We start from the raw sequence: 19,911 nt of genomic DNA on the forward strand, positions 1-19,911 counted from the left end.
CGTACTAAAATGTATAACTTTGAGATAATACTTGTTTTATTAGTAAAATGAGACTTAACCTACCACAGAGCTTAGTCAGATTTTGCTGAGTCTGCTGCATCTGGGCAATGTTATTCGACATCTGGCAAGGGTTGGCGGCTTGTAGAGATGTTGATGTATCGGTCCAATGCAATTGATTCTGGCCTGGTGAAGAGCAACCGTGTCATCAGGACTGCGAGTTATAAGCAACAGCCAAATGTATTTGTTTACAGCTTCCGATATGAAAATAATGTTGGGAACGTGTGCACCACAAGCTATTCTATTTATTTTTTTTACTACACTGATGCAACTGATTTGTCTGAAGTGTCCCTGAGAAGCCTTCACATATCTTTAATACATGTTTCATGATACCACTGATGATCCAAAACTGCTGCTGGACTGAGCAAGACTGTGGAAACTAAACCTGCATAAACAGTAACAAGTCACAGCATGAGAGGTATCAAACAAAACGGAGGCAAGCAGAGACCGGAGACAGAGTAGAGGAATAAGTGTTCTCCTGATCTCTCTTTGTCTCAAACACACATACAAACACACACAGTACTTACTACCTCAATGCCTCAGCAGCTTCCCAACTGCAGCATCATATCACACCACATCATCATTCTTCATTACTATACTGTATGTCAAATAATAACAAAGGATACACACATGCAAGCAAACATCCTGTGCAAACGTCTGGAGTAGTGTGTGTTATTGGACACACACTGGTACACACACTCATTCTCCCCACTATATACCACCACTATATAACACCTTGACCTAATACTGAATTCCCACTGTGTGTGTGGGTGAAAAAACTCAGTGCTTATCTTGCTTACAGGAATTAATTACCATAGAAACATGTTTGTTTTGGGTTTGTTGTTGGTTTGTGGTTTTGGTCTAAAATGTAACAAATTCTTTTTTGCTTCTTCCATACATAGAACTCACATGTGTATATCTGTTGTGCATTTAAACCACCAGCTAATGTTTGTTAGTGTGATACTACCCAGCATATTCTTTACAAATCAGAGAGGGAGGTCCATGCTGAATTATTTATATCTCATTGAGGCAATTCTCAACGCACTGTGCTGGTTGCCAGGGGTGTCTGTGGTCCCCAGCTGTTGGGCCCATCACCCCCAGGAAACGGCATACTGTCCAACCACTGTTCCTCATTGCCAACCAGTATGACAAAAAAACGAACCTTTGAAATCTTTATACCTTCCTCTCACCTTACCACACCAACCATATGTCTCACCGCAGTCAGATAAAAGTCTGTATGTTATATGATTCAGAATCAGTGTCATTAGCAGTATTACTAATGCTATAAGGTCATTAGCCAAATGAATATCAGCATTTATATCAAAGAAAACTTTACTGCATATAATGTTGTGGCAACAAGTTGTGGAGGGAATTGCTGGAAACTGTCTGAAAATAATTCATGAGGCTCCAGTAAAGTTAAGTAGATTCACATCCGGTAATCTACTACTTTTCTCCTTCACTTTGTCTACCCTGTCATTGTTTTGGATTTTTAAAGGGAGCCACTATAAACTCAGCTATCGAAAGACTGCCTTACTCAACTCTAAGCAAACATTTGGCTCTATTGTGAAAACATTTTTGCAGAGCCCGTATAGAACACAGATGAAATTATCAGTGTAATCATTCTATGTGTGTTTATGTATGGTCACACACCACCTTCACATCTGATCTTGTAACCTGCCAGACTATCGCACTCCACGCCCCCACTACCTGTTTTTCTTTCTTTTTTTCTCCCTCCTTCTCTCAAAGTACAAGGGTAGCGTGAGCAAGAACAGAGTGCTTGCAGCAAGCAGCCCAGGACCGGTTGAAACCTGTATGGGTTGCAACTGAGGAGACACTTCCTCCACCCAGTGCATCATCAACCAAATCCAGAAAGAGCTGGAAATGATGGCTTCAGCACACAGGGTCCTATTGACTGTTGAGTTTCTCAATACCAATAATACAGATAGACAGACAGACAGACAGATAGATAGATAGATAGATAGATAGATAGATAGATAGATAGATAGATAGATAGATAGATAGATAGATAGATAGATAGATAGATAGATAGATAGATAGGCAGACAGACTGACATACAGATAGATAGACAGTATTAACAATGTTGCACATGTCCATAACAGTTTATTTTAACTGTAGCAAACACAAGGCATCAATAGCAGTAATATGCAAAAATGGTAAACATTTGAATTCTTAATTAGTCAGCAAAGTTATTTCAACACCACGATGCATGTGGTGTCTGGTACTCTGAAACAAAGAGGGGGAAGCTTGTGCTGCGTTCACGTAACGCTTGGAAGGCGGTAGACAAGAGAGCTAAGTTTTCAGTTGGCATTCCTGCAAAGCAAATGTTTCTACAGCATTTTTCCTCAGGTTTTCGAAATATATCTCATTGGTTCCAGTTGCTGTGTACTTAATTTACTGAAATTATGAGCATATAAACGGCAAGTCTATAGCCTATACGTCTGCTATTGCCTGGTCCAATAACTCTCTGTTTGTCTTTGTGAACAGCACTCTCCTCCTCATGGCCATTTTAGTAGGCTGTTTACTTTCTGCTGGGAAGGGGAAAAAAGGAACAACGTTGAGATTTCTTTCCTCTATAGTTTGCGGAAGTGCGCATGTGGCCGATATTAGGCCTATGAAGTGCAGGAGTTACGATTGGGCTAATAATGTATGTAAAATGTGCACTTTCAGCTCATTTCAGTTCTGCCACTGGCGCTGTCGCTTCGTCTGTGTGTCCCCCCTTTTTTCCCCCATGCGGCCTGAACGCAACATCAGATAAGCCAGCAGGCCGTGTCTTCGGGAAGTTGCCGTGATGCCGTCCTCCAATGAGAAGCGCCCATAACACCCACAACGTTGGTCCGTGCGGCTCCATATTGGATCTGCCTTTTCTTAGAAATACATTGCACCCGAGGTCTTTCTGCGCATATTGTAAAACACGCAACCAGGCAGCCGGCTCTGCATCCCGGGGGCTCAGGTATGAGGCATGAGGGACGTGGACGACAATAGGACAAATGTTCCTCAGCGCTTTGTTGCACTCAAACGCGTCATTCCCACAGTTTTTAACGGGGCTGAGAAATTAGGTGAGGAGGCGCACCTGACGACCGGAGCGAAAAAGTGGCATGCAGGCTGAGGAAGAAATAATTGGATTGAGATAACGCCGCACAGGCAGTAAGTATAGTTACATTAACTGTGTTTTTTTTGTTTTTTTTTTATAAACGTACACTTTAAACTCATTTATATTCCCTTCATTAATAATAAATAACCTGGTACTGTTTTCTCCCCGCGTGGCCGAGCAGATAATGGTTTCCAGATAAGAAACTGGTTACCTGGTGTGAATGTTTAACGCCGGGGAAACATGCTGATTCTCAATTTCATATGTTTTCCACAAGTCACCTGACCCATTACACAAGATAACTCCTCACGTGAGGAGGAACAAAGCGTTTAATCACCCACATGTCTTATTTCCTCTTGTGTGTTTTAAAGTGGAAACATATAAACATATATATATATATATATACTTCCCTCATTCCACATGTTGGTGTGAGTATCTTCTGGCATTAGTGATCTCTTGATACTTATTTATATGTTCATTATTTCGTTGAGCCTGTTGTATCAGTTGTGATATTATGGTTATTATTCTATTGGGCTTTGCATATTTTATGGTCGGCCTGTAATATTCCAACTAAAACATTTTAGGGTCAATGTGGTGAATCTGAATATTTACCCGTTAATACTTTGAGTGCTTTCCTGTGTTATTTGAAGCCTGGAGCGTCGCTCTGATATATTATAGATGCCTAAAGCCTGGAAATCAACTTTAGGAGCAGTGTCCAATTCAGGATCATCGTACATATGATGCATTAGAATAAAGAGATTAATTTTGAATTTCTATAGTAAATAAAAGACACTAGATATTGTGTTTGGAGGTCAATCAATTGAAGGTTTTTGACTTAAAACAATGCAATGATACATCATTTTGACCAATATTATTACTATATATAACATTACAAAAGCTTAAAGAGAAAACTTTAAGCTGTTAAATAATGATTTTATTGTTCTACATATCACCGCCTTTGTCTGAACATGTAACATTTATTTACAATAAAAAAAAAACTTTAATTATATTTGTTCACAAATAAATAAATAAAAAAAGTTAGGACGAACATATGACGTGAACATTGTATCGATACATTACAGAACCCGTTTTACGACGGCGCGCATGAAAGAAAGTCCCGGTGCGCCAAAGAGTCCAATGTTTAGGGGCCGGCCTGCTTCATCACTGTGGTGGAGTAGTCTACCCGATTAAAACTAAGTGATCTAGCCTGTTCTCCATCACGGCCAGCCTGTGACCAATGTCCCTGCTTTAACTTAGTTATACTAAATTGTAGCCATCCTTTAACTCATAGTTCATCTTAATTAAATAACACTTAATGGGCAGTACAGTGGCTACTATCATATGGTGAGGTCAGTTTCATGTTATCTGTTAAGGGCAGCGTTGTCAGAGGAGGGGGGGGGGGGGGCTGTGTTCCCCCTGGGTTCTCCCCCTCACACACTAAGCCTTTTTTTCTCTATTTTCATAGGCTGTTTAGATGTGTCGCCTCTGCTAAGTGTGAAGAAACTGGGGGAGGGTTGATCATTAGAAACCGCTGTGGAGCCCCTATCAACTTTGTCACTGTTGCAGTACACAAACATCACCTGCGCTGCTGCATTCTCCAGATAGATTGTTAAGCAATGGAAAACATCATTCAGCCATCATTCATTCAATGATTTACCCCCATAACATGTCAAGATGCCGTCTGTGGAAAAAGCACATTATTGAATGACGTAGCACTTAAAGGAAACACCAATATAACACCAACTTTACAGTGACAACCATGTGTGCTGCTGTATAGGTGTGACCATGACTGATTGCTTTCACGTCACAGTGAGATAAGACATGACTTTAAAGTTCCCCACAACAAGAACTTAACTAACTTTGTGTAGCCCAGCAGTAATACAATTGGACAATAAATGTGAGGAATATTTCCTGACAGACACTATTTTTGAGGCTTATTTGAGAATAAATAAATCTGATATATATATATTCTTTACAAAAAAATAACATTTTTGAGGAAGGATATAAGATAAGATAATCCTTTATTAGTCCCGCAGCGGGGAAATTTGCAGACTTACAGCAGCATAGAGTAAAGTGCACACAAGAGACATAGTAGAAGAAGACAAGCTAAAAATGAAAAATAAAATAAAACAAGTATTATAAATAAGCAATAAAAAAAAAAACAGTAGAAAAAAACAACAACTGAAATATTATATTTACAGACAGAGAAAAAAAACAACTATTTTAACTATTTTTAACTTTTTTAACTATTATTGCACAGTGTAATGTGTAATGTATTGCTGGTAAATTTGGTGGAAAAAAAATAACCAATGAAGTTCTTAGTGCTTCTAAAGACATCAGACATTATCTTTGGGTTTTTTTACAATTCAATTTATACATATCTGCTTATACAAGAGAAATGTAATAAACTTGGCCCACTGATTTATCAGTCAGGCTCCAGTGAAGATCCACTGATATAGAGACAAATTGCACCACATCATTACTCCACACGCAACACATTAGTCTGTTAACCGATAGCAAAGTTGCTTTGACTTTGTTAACAACATAGACATTTATTTTCTTAAATACTTAATTTACAGAAAATAACTGATTGCATTGACCTTTGTGACATTTCATTCATTCTTGAGATATCCATGATTAATGTGCAGGAGCCATATGCTCATGCATATTGTATTCTTGTTTGCAGGCTGCTGGATTTCAGAAATTAATTGATCTAAAATGAAGTTATTTTTAGCTGTGAGAAAGAAGTTCACAATATAGAGATATTATGATTTATACACAGGCAACCGATTAGCCATCACTTTTTATCTCTTACTTCTGGCTTTTAAAGATAACGCCACTGGGAGTCAAAAACTGTCGCCGCGTCCTATAACATGTAAGGGTGCCACCCTCAAACTGGAAACTAATTTCTGCATATTATATTGGGACTTTTTTTGTTTTACCAAAACACACTATGTATACTATGTTTTTCTCTAAAATGTGCTGTAATGTGGAAAACAATTGAAACCTCCAAAAGATTCTATTAAAAGAATAGTTTTAAGTTTTTCATTTTGACCATCAGGCAAATTATCTTACACATTCAAGAAAACAACATTTATATAAATTTAAATGTAGATTTTCTTGCAGGGAATGTTCAGAACTACCTCCTTTTTGGAGCGCACTTCAATGTGTCATCTGTCTCAGCGCATAGTGCAGTATGAAAGGTCCCAGAGCTAAAAGAAACTACTAATTATCATGAAGGACATATAATTTACTTGTTCCTAGAATCATATGAGTCATTTTGATTGTGTTGGTTTGCATTAGAAGCAGTAAATGAATGAAAGATGATTCAAGTAAATGTCACATCCACTAAATTAGAAAACACAGTGATTCATAAATGAAACCCATGAGTGCCAAATGTTTTAGTGAGTCAGAACAGTTGATAAACTTCTGCCTCTATCAAAGGACTCTGCACTGTTCCAGTAACAGCATGTTGAAATAAGTCTGGATTTAGCAGAATCTGAACTTGAACATCATTTAAACATTTTTGAATTAAACTACACTGTCAAGGGAGAGTTGAATGTAACACACCAAGATGAAATGATGGAGAGCACTAACACTCAGCGGTGCAGTCATTCACACCTTGTACAGCTGGGGGGATAAATGTGTTTCTAGCTCTCCACTTTTAGCAACCTGTTATGGATTTGACCTACAAATCTTCAACTTCCTGTGTAGGTTTGGGGCTCAAGAAACTCATGTTATTTTCGAATTTTCCGTTTTTGTTTCCTCGCAGATTACTGAAGGTTAAAGGGGCACAGTGTTTAAATCCGCTATAAGGGTCTGTTTATGTTCAGACTTTGTAATCTAAACAAGATTGGAAAGCAATTATTTTTTTTTTATATTTATGGATTTATCTTCTTGATGAATTGTTTGTTTCAGAAATGTCAAACTGTGAAATATGTCCATGACAGTTTTGAAGGTTATGGCTTCAGATGTCCTGTTTTATCTGATCCGGTCCAAACACAAAGACATTCGGTTTACAGTGATCAAAAAGCAGCAATTCCTCACATTTGTAAAAATGGAATAAGAGCCTGTTCGGTATTTTCTGCTTTAAAAATGACTTTAGCGAATGGATAATCATAATTTTCTGTTGAACAACTTATTTATTAATCAAATAATGGTTAAATCTCTTATTTGTTAGTCTTTTTCATGCATTCAACATTCAAACAACCAGAGTAGATTAACAGACTCTCTATTTGTTGCAGTGATGTTCACACTCACTGAGGTTGCGTCCCTGAATGACATCCAGCCGACGTACCGCATCCTGAAGCCATGGTGGGACGTCTTCATGGACTACCTGGGGCTGGTCATGCTCATGCTGGCAATATTCGCCATGACCATGCAGATCACCAAGGACCAGGTGGCCTGCCTTCCGTGTCTAGAGGACCCGGAGGACACCTCGAACTCGTTCACGCAGCAGAGCGCACAGGAAGTAGCCTCGTCAGCAGCCACCGTGGCAACCACCATGCCCCTCATCACTAAGGACTTACCAGACGAAGTTGTCCATGAGATACATGTCAACCAACACACTGCTGTGGTGCCAGAAAAATATGCCAATCAACCACAGCCGACAGGGGTCAGGACCAACCTGGACTATCAACAATATATCTTCATCAACCAAATATGTTACCATGTTGCCTTGCCCTGGTATTCCAAGTACTTTCCTTACCTCACACTGATCCACACCATTGTTCTCATGGTCAGTAGCAATTTTTGGTTCAAGTACCCCAAAACGAGCTCAAAAATTGAGCATTTTGTTTCGATTCTAGGTAGATGCTTTGAGTCTCCCTGGACTACGAAGGCTTTGTCTGAAACGGCTTGTGAGGACTCTGAGGAGAACAAACAGCGGCTGACCGGCACCTCCTCTGCACCAAAACAGGTGTCTTCAGAGGGGAAGGATGAAGGAACCAATGTCAACTCATCCACACCCATGCTCGGGGTGAAGTTCTCTGCAGATAAGCCCATCGCGGAGGTACCAAGTAGTATGACAATCCTGGACAAGAAAGACGGGGAGCAGGCCAAAGCCTTGTTTGAGAAAGTGAGAAAATTCAGGGCTCACGTGGAGGACAGTGATTTCATCTACAAGCTTTATGTAGCACAGACCGTTGTCAAAACTGTCAAGTTTATTTTGATATTATCCTACACTTCAACCTTTTTGGCTAAAATAAATTTTAAGCATGATTGTGAACCTGATATTAAACAGCTAACAGGGTACAGAAAGTTCTTCTGTACGCACAACATGGCTTTCATGCTAAACAAGCTGCTTATTAGCTACATGGCTTTGATTTTGATCTACGGCATGGCTTGCTTGTACTCTCTCTTCTGGGTGTTTCGACGACCTCTGAAAGAGTACTCATTCGAGAAAGTCCGGGAAGAGAGCAGCTTTAGTGACATTCCTGATGTCAAAAATGACTTTGCATTCCTCTTACACATGGTTGACCAGTATGACCAACTCTACTCCAAACGCTTTGGTGTCTTCTTGTCTGAGGTCAGTGAAAACAAGCTTAGGGAGATCAGCCTCAATCACGAGTGGACCTTTGAAAAACTCCGACAACTTGTGACGCGTAATGCAATGGACCAACAGGAGCTGCACCTTTTCATGCTCTCTGGTCTCCCGAATGCAGTGTTTGACCTCACAGACTTGGAAGTGCTGAAACTGGAGCTGATTCCTGAGGTGAGGTTTTCGGCGAAGGTCTCCCAAATGACCAGCCTGCTGGAGCTGCATCTCTGCCACTGTCCGGCCAAAGTAGAGCAGACAGGGTTTGCTTTCCTCCGCGACCATCTTCGCTGCCTTCATGTCAAGTTCACTGATGTTGCTGAGATCCCAGGATGGGTGTATCTGCTGAAGAGTCTAAGGGAACTTAACCTAATCGGCAACTTGAGCTCAGAAAATAACAAAATGATTGGTCTGGAGTCCATGCGAGATTTGAGGCATTTAAAGACACTATGCTTGAAGAGCAACCTCACAAAAATGCCTACAAACATCACAGAGCTGTCACCACATCTCATTAAGCTCGTAGTGCACAACGATGGTACAAAACTGATGGTACTAAATAGCCTGAAAAAAATGACAAATCTAATTGAACTGGAGCTGCACACCTGTGAGCTGGAGAGGATTCCCCACGCTATTTTCAGCTTGACCAACCTGCAGGAGCTTGACCTGAAATCGAACAACATCCGGACTATAGAGGAGATCATCAGCTTCCAGCATCTCAAGAGGCTGACGTGTCTTAAACTGTGGCACAACAAAATTATCACCATCCCATCCTCCATCGGCCAGGTCAAGTCTCTGGAGTCGCTCCACCTCTCTCATAATAAACTGGAGACCCTGCCTCCGGCCTTGTTCACTCTACCTAAACTGCGGCACTTGGACGTGGGCCACAACTCCATCACAGTGCTCCCTCCAGATGTGGGTCTCCTCCACAATCTGCAGCACTTGGCCATCAACTCCAACAAGCTGGAGGTGCTGCCCAAGCCTCTGTTCAGGTGCACCAAGCTCAAGGCGTTGTGTCTGGGGAACAATGCGCTCACCGTGCTGCCAGAGACCGTGGGTCAGCTGGTCCAGCTCACTCAGCTGGAGCTGAGAGGAAACTGTCTGGACAGACTGCCCGTCCAGCTGGGAAACTGCCGCCTGCTGCGCAAAAGCGGCATGGTCGTGGAGGACCATCTCTACGACGCACTGCCCGTGGAAGTTAGGGAGAACTTCAGCCGAGAGACCAACGCGTCCTTCACGAGTGGCTTATAGCACAAAAAAACACGACTCCTGGTTCATGAGATCATGACAAGCCTGCATAACGGATGTAAGAGTAGACTGTTTATTGTTATAATATCCATACAAATGAATGCATTTTGTTGATTACTTTAATAAGTTGTCTAAGTTGTTTGTGTATTAATAATGGTACAGATAGTTTCACTTGTTGCTGGGTATGTAATTCAGCAACCTTTTGGCATTTAGGCTTTTGATAGCTTTGAGTAATAAAACATTAGATATCTAGCTTCTCTATGTAATACTCTATAGACCAAAACTGTTTGCTCCAATGACACAGTATGTAGATTTATTATTATTGTTTGTACTCAGGTATAATTGTAAGCATGGGGAACAATCTTTTTGCCTTAACTGATGCTTTTTTTTTTATTTACAGTGAGGGCTTTCACAAACATAAGGCCAAAAATTAATATTTTTTTTCTTGTCAGTTTTTCATTCATACACTATCCACAGAGAAAATTCCATATGTTATAGAAGAGGACACAATGCAACACTTCTTTCTCAGTAGCTTTAACTTTTATTTAAATCATGTAAAATTTCTTTTTCTCAATGTCTTGTAGCCAAAGGAATGAGTTTAGAGTTGAAAACTCAGGTGGAGACTAAGCACCAGAAATGAACCTTTACCTTCCCGTTGTAAAGATTGTATACTAAGGCCTTTAGTGATTAATTTGCACACTGAAAACATTGATTTAAAGATCAGTGAATGTCCTTTGTGATAACATGTCCCAAGACCAACGTAAGCTGATAAAAGGGAACACTTTTTAATCATGCTTTGAAATTTGAAAAGTGTAATAAAACCGTTAGGACTGATTATTTAACATGTCAGAATTGAGCAATGATGACACATTTGCCTTCATTCTTCTCAATGTATTTCTATGTAGGCCTATATATATATACAGCATGTGTTCTTCAGAGCTGCTGTACCACCTTTGTGATCCTATGCTCAAAGTTCACAGCTTTATGGCACAATAAAACACGATTTTAGATGAATGTCTAATCATTATTCATGTACTTCAGACACTCCACAAAACACTTGAGCTGCGTTAAGAATCGCATGCTTTTTCTTTTTACTTCAGTACATACTACAGGTGTCTTCACAAAGTACTTACAGTTGCATGCAGCATGCTTTCTATTGGGACATTCTACTACGTTATAACATGGCACCCTTCCACCCTCTTGCTCGTTTACCTGCTGAACAGAGGATTGTGGGTCAGAATAAGCATGCTGGCTTGTGAACTGCAAAATGCCAGTGGATGCATAAGGACATCCTGGTATTTTTGGCACAGTGCATTTGACATGCTATGCATTTGTACATACTAAATCTGTTTCTGGCATACTAAATAGTATGGTAGTATAGTTATTGGAACGCACAGTATGGTGCAATGCAAAAGGGAAGTGAATTAATCAGTCATTTATTCATTTTGACTCATAATAGCAGGAAATATACAGGTGGATTTAATATAATTAATGAGGCCTCTGTCTCAGAAAGTTTTGCAATGCAGCAAATAATCAGTTTATTAGTCACACCTATGTTTGATAAGTCAAAATGTGAAAAAAGATATACCCATCACAAGTTTCACTCTAACAAAATAAGTCTTTGCTCATTTCCCCTTACAAGGCCTATGAAGGCCCCTGAGCCATGGACCATTTGTTAATGTCATCCAGAGACAGATAGTCGACAAGGTTACACTGACCTCAATGACTCACAAGGACGATGACCCCAACCTGCTAATTCTACAGTAAGAAGTGTAAAAGTTGTGTAAACTCAAGCAAATGAGTCCATATGATGTGTTTACAGTTAACTGATAGTAAAGAAGCTGTAGTCTTTGTCTTGACATATTTTATGGAATATTAGGCTTAACCCACATAATCCGTAATCTTTTTCACCTGGTGTCTAATGTTAATATGATAAAGATAGATGCCTTGAGTTCGTCCACCCATATGATCCTACAGAAGATATGTCAAAATTATAATTCCAATCAGACCAGTCTGTTTTCCTGTACATTGGTTGGCTTTTACTGGGAAGCTGATGATTCTCTGCTAACCAATAATATTGTTTGAGTGAGCGAGTGAGTCCTGGTGAGGAGAAAACAATAGCTTCACTGTTTCTGTGTTCATCATTTCAAGGTCAGAGAGGTCTTGCGTGTTATGCATGTATGTAGCCTTCTGTTCAACAGAGTAATTGATGGCCTTGCAGCAACACTCCGAGTAAGGGAACTTGTCTGAGAATTTACATCATGAGGTAACTGTCCTTGAGATATCCTACCCTGGCTTTAAAGGCGTCAGCCCACACTTCTCATTCACTTTGTTGAGATTTAAATAACCTTTGAGCAAATGCTGCTCTCCACTGCAGGTCATGATCTGTATTAAAACATACCTTATACCATAATTTTGCATTCTTTCTCCATTGTGAAGTCACTATAAATGCTGTAGTATATTATAGCTGAGTATGTATGATACTAACATTATTTGCAGTGGCTTCCAAAGTTGTGTCAGTGTCAGGAAAAATCCAAATTTGTATGTAATCCATGACCAGATTAATCCACTGGGGGCTCAGAAATAAAATGTGAGCCACTAGTGACCCCCTATTTGTGTTAAATTAGTTAACCACAAATTAATTTAGGGATATACAGGTAGACAAGACAGACTTATGCAGGACCACTTTATGGCTGTGACTAGTTCATCTGAAATTTTACTCTAGTGGTACATATTCTCAAACATATACAGTACCAGTCAAAAGTTTGGACACACCTTCTCATTCAACTACTTTGAAGAATCTAAAATATTTGTTGAGTATTTGTTTGTTTACCACATAATTCCATATGTGTTCCTTCATAGTTTGGATGTCTTCAATATTAATCTACAATGTAGAAACAAATAAAAAATAAAATAAAGAAAAACCATTGAATGAGAAGGTGTGTCCAAACTTTTGACTGGTACTGTACAATTAATAAATTTAACCGACAGACACAGATAATCTGGGTCCTTTGAGGCCTTTTTCAGGAACCTGGAAGACATAAAACTTGACAACTGGTTTGTGCTATTTCAATTATTTAGTACATAATGAAGCCTTTCGTACAGAAACAAACTGTACTTAATGCAGGAAGACTAATTGAAAAGGGGTTTAATGGGGGCCCCGAAGCTAATCTATCTGTTTAGGACACTTGCATACAGGTGTTAGTATCTGGATCAGTAGAGAGGTGCAGCTCCAGGTCCATCATGTATTGTGGTGTGCTGCCATCTGTCGGAAGAGGCCGTTTGTTTGTTCACCAGCAGGGTGACCGAGCTGCACATCCTGAATGCTACATGTGCTCTTATGAAGCATCCAGATAATGAATCGTCAGAATAACTCTGCGTTGAACCCTTCAGTGCTTTCTAAAGGAGGAGCACCGGGGTCCATGCAGCCTCCACCCGGAAGGTAACGTTGACTCGGTGTCTGTTCTGTGTGTAGCTAAAGCTAATGGTACACAGTGCTAAACTAGCTAGGTTTGCTCTCCTGGTTTGTTGTTGTTAGCATTCATGTCCAGCTGTTTTTCTGTGATAAACAGAATACCCCAGGACTTCAAAGCAGCGATGCTCCAGATCCCACTGAAGCTATCAAACAACACAAACAACAGTATTTCTGACGCGGCTGCTCAGACACAACCAGCCCAGAAACCTGCAGGTAACCTCAGTGGACATTGAAGCACACCTGGAAACAGGCTCTCAGGACTATCCCCACATGAGGCCATGCACCAGCTTTAGCATGTCTCAGATCATGTGCCTAACATTACTTGGATTTGACAGTTCAACTAACCATTCAGCAAATCATGCTGCTGTGTTGTTTACAATTATTACCTGGTTTGATTCATTTCTGTTTGATGTGGAAATTCTTTCACAGACAGCAATTCATCACAATTAATTAATTTATCATTTTTTTTTCATATTTTTGGGCTATTTTAGCCTTTATTAAAGAGTTACTTGTAAAGAGATGGCAGGAAATGAGGGCAGAGAGGAAGGGAGCCTTGCACTTGAACCCCAGGCCCACTAGATTGCCCCAGTCTGTTGTTAAAAGATAAATCCAATGCATTTTCCCCAAAATTTCAGTATGCGCTATAGCTGCATTAGCATGCAATATTAAGGTAAAGCTGGCCAAAATTAATGCAGATTTCACTTGATGCATTTCATAACTTTGGCAAGTCTGCTGATCAATTTTGATTTCATACAGAAATCAATTGAAACCAATCTCTGCCTGAAACTGTAGGGAAAGCTGTCTTTAGATTACTTTTCCAAGTCATCATTAGGGATTATTGTGTTAATTCTTGTCCTAGTAACAAATAAAGGTCAACGGAAATACAGCTTGCTTTAGTTTATTGTTAGTTAGCTGTAGGTAAAGCTAACTGTAATCCTTTAGCTATAGGATCTGACCAGTCTGTCAAAATAAGTTGTCTCCATTGCTATTTACCTTTTGAATTAAACAGTGAAACGTTCTGCTGATAAATGGAAGACTTCATTCAAACCATTAGGAAAACAAGATGACTCTCTGGACAAAAGCACGGACAGTTCACAAAGGTAAGACACTCAGTGATGTCTACAGTATACTGACAGGGGCCTTTCTCATTTCTCTATTATGCGCTGCCTCGTTTCTCGATCCTTTGTCTGGTGGCCTGAAAATCAATCTCAGTGTTACATCTCAAAGGATTGTCCCAATTCCTAAAATACATCTTGTCGGAAGAGCCATTAGCAGGGAAACACATACGTGTCCTTTGCGGAACTCCTTTCGGCACTCATGGCGAATGAAAGAAGCATGAAACACAGCTGGAATGATCTCGAACCATGGCGGTACTCAAATCATTATATCAATAACAACATTCTCTTGCATCAGCACCAATTTGCTGTGTTCCATTTTGTCATATATATATATATATATATATATATATATATATATATATCTCATATGTGTATGTGTTATATACATTTATGTCATCCATACATTCCTGTCACATTATGCAACGTTTTGAATTTAATTAATAGTAAATATATAAGTTGTCATGAACAATGTGAACTAAAGTGTCAGTTAGAGAATGACGTCTCCTGTCGGTACAATCAAGGACCTCCCACTTTTGAGCCTTCAACCGTTTCTTGTAGTGACTTGTGCTGAGATATGTCCTGTTGGAAGCTGACCTCGTTAAGTATTATTCCAGGTGACACATTGAGGTAAGAGTGCAAGTGGCAGGGAAGATGCAGTGCCTCAGTGTGAGCTTAAAAAGATGGACACAATTCACTAAATGTGCATTGTTATTGTTTGTTAAATATTGTATCATGCCCTCATAAATGATCTATGTATTAGTATATAGCATAACACACACACACATACTAATCCCTCTTGTAAATTTTCCCGCTGCGGGACTAATAAAGGATTATTATTTTATCTCATCTGTCTCTCTCAGGGTTGAGATGTATGATCCTTACGACCCACTCTCGTCAGACTCTGAACACGAGATGCTACGTGCCCAAGACCACAACAAGTCCCCACCTGATCAGGATTACAAACTGGGACGCCAGTGTTCGTCTCCAAGTACAGATTTACGTAAAAAACGCCGCTGGGCATCATGCTACTCTGATTCGTTGGGCCAACCCCTCCACAGACAGGACTCTAGCCCTGAAACCAGACCCACCCAGAGTCAGGGTCTCAGTCTAGGTCATAGACTGCATGAACGACAGGCTTATAGCCTCAACACTGAATCACTTGATCGACTGGGTTTTACCACCATAAGTAGACATCTGGACCAGATGGTCTGTAGCCCTGACATGCTTATTCACGCCTCCTCCGCCCAACAGTTTCCTGCATTTTATGGAGGACAGAGGACCAACGGGGTGGAGAGGATAATAATCCCAGAATACCAAAGAGAGGTATTGCCATTAAGACTGAAAATACGACAGTTGTCATGTTTGTTTTCTGAATTATAATATTTATACCGTTAGCGTTCTGTGGTAAACTAATACAGGTGCTGGGTCTGTTTGTCGTACTCTTTTATTAATTTACAGGGATAACACTCTGATACTTGCTACTAATTAAAGCCCATTCTCTCCTTTGTAGATGAACACTACTGTTAGATTATCCCCACCCAGGTTACAGCAGGACTATCAACAGTTGAAATACTTGGGAACAGGTAAATTTAGTAAAGGTAATATAAATATAGGAGAAATATTGCATGGACATTTTTTTTTTTTTTTTTTTTAAATGCAGCGTCTTGAGAGTATTTTTTGAAAACCCAAGAATCGTTTTTGAATGAGCAAAGCAGTACTTCATTTTATTTATGTATTTCCTCTGTTAGCCCAATAATAATTATTTGTATAATATTGTTCCACAGGACAGGAACAAATACCACTTTCCACAGAGGTGCCAAGAAAGAGCAACGTAGATATAATAATGGACAGGTAAGAACCAAAGATACTCATGCGTGATTGTTTAAAGATGTTACATGTAGAGTATTCACATCACAGTCACTGGCCATAGCATCAACAAGGACAACCACGTTCACATTTTCATCATGTTTCACATCGTCCTCTGATACAGTTAGAATAAAATTGTGCAGAACTAACTTGTGGCATAAATGTAGAGCCTTAACCAATATAGAAAGATGATACTTCACTGTTGTTTGCACACAAGCCAAAGTCAGTCCCAGTAACTTGAAGTGCAGCATCAGCTGTTGCTGTGGGTGCAGTCCTGAGATTATCAGGATTTATCCCTAGTATATTGTCAAGAAGAAGAAATCCACACAACTGTGTTCCTATGCTGAGCTAATTATTAGCTGTCATCAGCTAAAATGTTAATCTTATTGCCCAGATTGAATAAACTCCAGAAATGTCTTGTTCAAAGTCGCTTGGATAGCTCAGTGTAGATGTAAATAAAATATGTCAGTCATTGCGATTAAAAACAAATTGTGGTACAGTTGAGTGAATGACCAAGGTGAGAGAGAGAACATAGTCAGCATTGTGCAAACTAATAACATTTCATTCCAATGTCTTACAACTTTGCTGGCTCCTTGTTTTTGTCCTACACATGTGAGCCACTGTGGTTGGGAAGCTTCAACTTACTCTGGAAACAAGCATCACTGTTGGTCATTCCTATTTGGTCAATGGGAGTTTGTTTAAATTCAGCTTTATAACCTGATATGGATGTTTAAACTTAACTCTTGTGACTCTAATTTAAGAATCTTTTGTTTCTTAGTTGGTCTTACAAACGGTTGTCACTTTGAGCTTGTATGGGGACTTTAGGCCATTTAAAAGTCTGCTTTTTGGTTGATGAATAGTTAAAGGAGAGATATTATGCTCATTTTCAGGTACATACTTGTAATTCTGGTTAACATGAAAAAGTCCAGTTTTCACAGCATCACTGCAGCCAGAGACTCACTAGCGAGTCAACTACAAGGAGTTTAGCAGCACTTCTACCGGTGACTGTATAGTATAGGCATCACAACCTTATGGAAGTCCTGACTGCTCATTTAAAGGCACAGTTTCTGAGTAATGGCTGTGTGCATTTCTCCATGGATTGAGCATTTTGAGCATTCACAGTATTTATATAGCACCTCGACCTGCTTTATAATGAAGAAGACAATATGGGACCTTTTAATTTTCTGCAACACTTTTGTTTTCCGTTTTTCTTTAAGGAGCCCCATCACTTGTGACCTTTGTGATGTTGAGTTAGCCAATGGTCAGGAGCTGGAGGATCACTTGGAGAGCAAGAGTCACTGGGACACCCTGGAGCACATCCAGCAGCAGAATAATTATGATGATCTGGCTATAGCCTTCATACAGGTAAGATAATACATAGTATGGTTTAATACTGTACATCCTGTTCATCCCTAATCTGGGCAGCTATGTCCTACTTCTTCCAAATGGTTTTTATATATATATATATATCAATAACATAGAAAACATTAACAAATATTGGTGCGCCTGGATGGTGATGGAAGTTTTTTTTTGTATCACTATAGGAAGTCATGCTGTATAAAAGCCATCAGTGCAGCCGAGCCATAGAGGATGGTGCACTTGAAGGTAAATATATTTTATAACTGGAAAATATACACTCTGTCTTGTAACAGTTTTTTCTATTCGAGACAAACAAAGTCTTAATACAGCCTGAACTCTGTTTTGTCAGCTCTGCAGGAAAACGACCACATGACAAAGATTGAAATGTTCCACTGTGCAGCTTGCAGTGTCTTCGTATCCACATCTGTATCTTCAGTGCACACTCACATTACTTCTCAGGAACACTACACCAACGTAAAGGTAACACTGCTGTGAAGTAGAATAACACAATATTTTTTTTTTATCTCTTTTTTCATTATTTGTTTATTCAACATTGGCCCTAGAAGGTCTGAGTTCAACTGATACTGATCATAATGTTGATTGATTTCCTGAAGGAGTTTCAGGTGCAGCAGAGACGCTCTTGCCTTGACAAAGCAGAAACCATGATGAAGGAGCTGAAACCTCAGTTTGAGCACTTCCTGAAGGTATTTTGCAAGAATCCAAACATTTCAAACACAGTACAAGTAATGGCATCATGGACAATGACCAAATAGAACGGAGCCTAGGAAAAACAGGGTGGAACTTACTTGATTAATATTACCTGCAATTAAGAATTTGCACACCAAATATACCTATTTAATTTAGTAGATAATTCTCCTACTTATTATTTCATGTATAACTTGATTAATCTCCTGAAGTTAATAGGAGCATTATCACTTTCATTTCATTTGTTTACATTTGTGTACATTTGGCACTTGAACTAGGGACTGCTTGGGTACAATTCAGTTTTATTTTGTATTTTCTCCCTTATTTATGAGGTCAATGCATTGAATACAGGTAAAAGCAAACAAATGTTTCCAAATCGTCTAAAAATAATAAAATAAGATGACTTACATGATTACCTTAAAGATGCAGTCAGCGATTCTGGAGAGAGACTGGAACACACAAACAACTACTAATAATAGATATACCGACTCTCTCTCTCCCAAGGCCTTTCTATTCATACAGTAGACCATATATTTATACATCTATCTATGGCCTTCTGTTGTCCTCTGCACAAGCATGAAGGCCCCGTTTCCCATATACAGATGCAAGGCTGTGTATGAACACAGGGGTTAGAATCTCTGACTGCACCTTTTAAATAATGTTAGTTTTCAGCCTTAGTACACTTGACATGATTAGTAGCACTAGTATTTGCTATTAAAATGGTCTGCATTTGGACTACATCAAACTCTTCAGATGCAGCTATCAGATTCCTTAATGTTTTCTTTTCTTTCAGGGTGGCAGCCCATTTGAATGATGGAAATCATTGGAAGACTCCAAAATATAGTTTTTGAGGGGCTGATTTAAACATCAATCACAGCCACACATAAATGCTGCGGCTGCACTAATGTACAGTATATTGCTTAGAAAGTATGTTGATTGTGTCATTCGGGTTTTGTCTGAATAAAAAGGAGTCATCTTGAATATAGGTTTGTTCACACAATATGGATTTTCTTGTATCTTTGTACACACATCATGTCATTTTACATATTATTGTTATTAACGTTATCTATAGTTCTCCCAGGTCATCACCATTTGGTCAGTGTGTCATTTTCTAAATTTACAGATTCAATGTTTTATAATTTGTGTGAAAAAAAATGAGCGGAAAAAGTCAACTTGTTTCTTTCTTTATTTTATTTAGAACAACACAAATGTTTTAAGCATTGTATCTGTGTGATATAGTACATTTAAAATAAAATTATTTGAAAACAGTATATTTAAACATTAAATATAGGTGACATGTAGGAAGGGCTTTGTCAGCACTGGTTGTGCGAAGTGTTTTTTTCTTAACCACCATCAGTTTTGAATTTGTATTAGAAACAATGCAGTTTTTAAAATACTATAAAACACTTTCTATGCATTACAAGTTTGCAGACATTTTTCT

General features: G+C 39.2%; 2 protein-coding genes across 3 annotated transcripts; both read left to right on the top strand.

Annotated features, from left to right (window-relative positions):
* Nucleotides 1-2,840: 2,840 nt before the first annotated feature.
* On the top strand, nt 2,841-10,975 carry lrrc8da (leucine rich repeat containing 8 VRAC subunit Da). The gene is made up of 2 exons (XM_054596626.1): nt 2,841-3,222; nt 7,411-10,975. Coding segments are annotated over exons 1-2 (2,541 nt in total). The 5' UTR covers nt 2,841-3,221; the 3' UTR covers nt 9,951-10,975.
* A 2,203-nt stretch (nt 10,976-13,178) lies between these two features.
* LOC129089009 (uncharacterized) lies at nt 13,179-19,627 on the top strand. 2 transcript variants are annotated; one of them, XM_054596319.1, is made up of 11 exons: nt 13,179-13,389; nt 13,520-13,635; nt 14,432-14,522; nt 15,401-15,863; nt 16,051-16,123; nt 16,325-16,391; nt 17,624-17,771; nt 17,951-18,011; nt 18,115-18,245; nt 18,380-18,469; nt 19,264-19,627. In XM_054596319.1, exons 1-11 carry the CDS (start codon nt 13,304-13,306, stop codon nt 19,282-19,284), a joined length of 1,347 nt encoding a protein of 448 aa, XP_054452294.1. In that variant the 5' UTR covers nt 13,179-13,303; the 3' UTR covers nt 19,285-19,627. The 2 variants fall into 2 exon arrangements, with proteins under 2 accessions (XP_054452294.1, XP_054452295.1); XM_054596320.1 differs by having other exon boundaries at nt 14,477-14,522.
* Nucleotides 19,628-19,911: the final 284 nt, after the last annotated feature.

Source organism: Anoplopoma fimbria, chromosome 3 (genome assembly GCF_027596085.1).
Source record: "Anoplopoma fimbria isolate UVic2021 breed Golden Eagle Sablefish chromosome 3, Afim_UVic_2022, whole genome shotgun sequence".
NCBI lineage: Eukaryota > Metazoa > Chordata > Actinopteri > Perciformes > Anoplopomatidae > Anoplopoma > Anoplopoma fimbria.

Bases quoted from the DNA above. Each gene is read 5' to 3' on its own strand.
- LOC129089009 (XM_054596319.1), top strand. From the start codon at position 13,304: ATGAATCGTCAGAATAACTCTGCGTTGAACCCTTCAGTGCTTTCTAAA. The intron at 13,636-14,431 runs GTAACCTCAGTG...TGAATTAAACAG, and splicing joins ACCAGCCCAGAAACCTGCAG to TGAAACGTTCTGCTGATAAA. The intron at 16,392-17,623 runs GTAAGAACCAAA...TTTTTCTTTAAG, and splicing joins GTAGATATAATAATGGACAG to GAGCCCCATCACTTGTGACC.